This window comes from Austrofundulus limnaeus, unplaced genomic scaffold, assembly GCF_001266775.1.
Source record: "Austrofundulus limnaeus strain Quisiro unplaced genomic scaffold, Austrofundulus_limnaeus-1.0 Scaffold430, whole genome shotgun sequence".
Classification (NCBI taxonomy): Eukaryota; Metazoa; Chordata; class Actinopteri; order Cyprinodontiformes; family Rivulidae; genus Austrofundulus; species Austrofundulus limnaeus.
In genome coordinates this window covers 213,280-217,232 of record NW_013952832.1, presented here as the reverse complement: position 1 = coordinate 217,232, position 3,953 = coordinate 213,280, and the positions used below count along the sequence as shown (strand labels likewise).

Genomic DNA, 3,953 nt, shown 5'->3' with positions numbered 1-3,953 from the left:
CTCATCGAAATTGGGACAATAGAAGATTCGCATCATGGATGTGCAGCTGACAAATCAGCGGCAACTGTGTGATGCCATCATGTCAATATGGACCAAAATCTCTGAGGAATGCTTCCAGCACCTTGTTGAATCTATGCCACGAAGAATTGAGGCAGTTCTGAAGGCAAAAGGGGGTCCAACCTGTTACTAGCGTGGTGTACCTAATAAAGTGGCCGGTGAGTGTAATTTTCAGCCTACTTTTTACTTCTACTTCTTAAATTTTAATTCAATTATCTGTATTTTCGACTCCATACTTTTTCAAAATGCAAAAAGTATTTCATTTCTGTTTAACTTTGACTTGTTTTTATTCCATCTTTTCATTGTTCAGAAAAAAATAAACAAATAGAAATCTAACCAGACACATGGAGCCCATGGATGGAGTGAATCTGATTGTGGTTGTTGAGAAGTGTAAATATAAACCATTCTAACATCCTATTGGATTGACCTCACTCCATCACACCTGTATGACACAAATCCCATCCAGCAGGACAGACTGGAGCAGATGGAGTCTAGAATGAAGATGATCATGACAGAAACAACTAGTCTAATCAGTTAATTCCAAATTTTTCAACATTAACATTAAAATGTAACATTATACTCATTATTGACTGTAGAAGAAAAATGAGGGGGGGGGGTTGCTTTTATCCTTGTTGGCTTTTTTAAGTGTTCATTTCTTTTACTTAAATGTTTTAAGTAGTTTTAAAACCAGTACTTTTATACTCTTACTTGAGTAAAAAGCTTGAGTTGATACCTCTACTTCCAAAAAAGTATTTTTAAACACTAGTTTCTATACTTCTACTTAACTAATGAATGTGAATACTTTTGACACCTCTGTTTATACGTTTTAGCTCTTCTGTAGAAAATATGACATAATTCAACTTGAGTCATTATATTGTCAACAAAGATGGAAGAATCCCCAGAAATTACATTTTAAAGTATTAATATTTGTTTGATTTTACTGTTCCATTTTCATCTCTTTATTTCTCATTGTGCCTCAGCTGACTGCACATCACTGATTAGTACTTGCATTGTTACTGTGTATCAGTAAATACTTGTACTTTGTTTGAAACAATGTGGTATCTGTGCATTCTTAGTTCTGATTGGTTGCTGTGTTCAACACGAACACATGATGTGTGCGTGGACACGTTTTTGCTACATAATGGGAGCCATTTTCCAAACGCAGCCTTGTGGGGACCAACACCTGGTCCTCACAGGTGCGGTTGCTGATTTTGGTTGGGTAGTTTCACGGTAAAGGTTTATAGAAATGACTGGAATATGAATGGAAGTCAATGCCAGGCCCCCACAATGATAGGTAAACCAACTTGTGTGTGTGTGTGTGTGTGTGTGTTTCAGTTGGCTATAGAAAAGTACGAGGAGATGTTTCCAGCTTTCTCAGACTCAAGAGAGCTTAAACTGCTGAAGGTAATGATTGTCTCTTTCTTTTTAATTTGTGTTCAAATGTCGTTTTTTTGTAAACGTGTGAATTAAACGTTTTATTCTAGGCAACAAAACCTTTTAAATGTGCATAAATATTGTGTATAAAAGCTCTAGAGTTCCCTGAGGAAACACCCTTCACCTGCATGTTTGATGGGAAGAACCTGAACCAGAAACACAAGACCTGCAGTGCTCTGAGTGTCAAACTAAAGAGATGTTGTGAGCTGCTCACACAGCTGAAGGCAGCGTGACCCACCTGCACCTGGCTTTAAGCTGATGTGTAATCTGTGTTTTTGTGCGTCAGAAACTCCTGGAGGCCCACGAGGAGCAGAACAGCGAGGCCTTCACCGAGGCCGTGAAGGAGTTCGACTCCGTGTCCCGTCTGGACCAGTGGCTGACCACCATGCTGCTCCGCATCAAGAAGACCATCCAGGGAGACGCCGGGGACCTGAAGTAGACCAGAGGGGGGAGGTGTGGGAGGGGGAGGAGGAGGGGAGGGGGTGTTAAAGGGACAGTCTGCTCATTTTAGATGTGATCTGTTCAGTATGAGCAGCGAGGGTCTTATCGGTCCTGACATCAGTCTGCAGGAAAGAGACTGTTTTTTTATTGACTTTCAAAATAAAAGTCACATTTGACATTCTAAAATTAAAGTGATAAACATCAAATTGCCTCTAGATTTGATTCTCTTACAGTAAATATAAAGTAAAGCTTATGTCCTTTATAACTGACTGATGAAGATGAAGGTGAAAACATCTTTTCCATTATTCTGTTACAGGAAGGTTGAACCTCAGCAGCTTTATTAGTTTTAAATTTAAACATTTGATTCGATACAAACAGCTGCTTCTGTATGGAGCTAAACTGGGACCAAAAGTTTCGTTCAAAATTAAAAGTTTTTCAAAGTGAAATAAATGTATTAGAAACTGGAAAAGTTTCAAACAACTTTTTTTTTTGTTTCAATTTCAAAAACGTTTTAATTTGAACAAAACTTATGACCCTAATTTATCTCCGTACATGCTAAGAAAACTTTGCTCCTGGCTTCTCGTTTGCTGAAGTGAAGACAAATTTAATTAGTTTTCATTTGAATCTTAACGTCCTGTCTGCTCATCAGTCCCACATGTCTGTCCTCCCAAACACACCTGTTTGTGCTCAGGCGTCACACCTGGACGATGGGCTGAAAGGGGGCGGAGCTTCAGCTCGTTAAATGAGGCTAAACATGTGAGAACTCTCCCAAAGTAAAACGTGGTAATATATTTTTAATAATCATCGTTATTTCTCGATAGACATGTTTTTGTGATTGTTTGGATCATTTTTTACTTTAGCCTGAAAAATAAATGATTAAATTAAGTTAAATTAAAATAAAATATAATAAAATAAACAGGCCCGTTAGCCTGGCCTGGAGGACAGCTCTTCTCTATGCTCTGTGTTGTCTGACTGATGAGGCACTGACCACTGATCCGTGTTGGATAGAACCTGTTAAAATGATCAGACTGTTCTTTTATGCAGAGAAGCTGCAGAAACAGATAAATTACAGATATGTACATATCAGTCTGCATGTGACCCCAATCAATTTAGCATCACCTTTAAGTCCCTGTCCGATGACCCGTGTCCCGTCAGTATTGCACAGTAATGATGGACTGAACTGTACTTAGGGGATAAAATGTGTGTGTGCAGAAGAAAGAATGTGTGTGAGTGTGTGTGTGTCCACAGGTGTCTCTGCGTTTTGATGAGGTGTGCAGATATATCACAACAAAACAAGATTTAAAAATGTTATTAAAGAGATTGTTCATATTTATTGTCAATACTGAAAAAAATCATTGTTTATTATTGTGCTCAGTGTTATTGGTTTGTCTTAATATTTTTAGGTATTAGCCCTCTTCTGTGACGTCCGTCCTGTTTTCAGCTGCAGCAAAGTTAGTGACATCACTTCCTGTGGTGAGTCACTTCCTGTGAGGGCGGCGCAGTTGGCCACCGGAGCTGCTTGTTGTTTCTGTCCACTTCGTGCATGTCTCTGTTGATGTACGTGTTCTCTGTGTCGTGACCAGTAAAAACATGCCGTATCATTTGTGTGAAATCAGTAAAAATGTATCTGGGATGTTGAAATAAAAACATCTTCACTCAACAGATGTGTGGCTGTTTATTCAGCAGACATTATTTGTGTATAAAATTACAAACCTAAACCTAAACCTTGGACAGCATCACAAACTCAGACCCAGAGGAGCAAAATGATGTGTTTTTAATCTTAACTGCAGGCCTCATATGGAGGGTCAGGTGTCTGTGGCTCTAGAGCAGTGTTTCCCAAAGTTGGGGTCGGGACCCAAAGTGGGGTCCTGAAACATCAAGGTGGGGTCCTGAAACATCAGGGTGGGGTCCTGAAACATCAAGGTGGGGTCCTGAAACATCAAGGTGGGGTCCTGAAAAGATTTTCTGAATTAATGACATTTTTGTCTTAGTTGTTACAAAGGAGTGAGGTTAGTGTATTT

General features: G+C 39.2%; 1 protein-coding gene across 1 annotated transcript in view; it reads left to right on the top strand.

Annotated features, from left to right (window-relative positions):
* The window catches only part of napba (N-ethylmaleimide-sensitive factor attachment protein, beta a), a gene marked incomplete in the record, with an annotated part of 14,590 nt that extends 10,998 nt beyond the window's left edge, over positions 1-3,592 (top strand). Inside the window, 2 exon segments of the mRNA XM_014024602.1 lie at positions 1,393-1,461; positions 1,778-3,592. Coding sequence (XP_013880056.1) covers positions 1,393-1,461; positions 1,778-1,930 — 222 coding nt within the window.
* Positions 3,593-3,953: the final 361 nt, after the last annotated feature.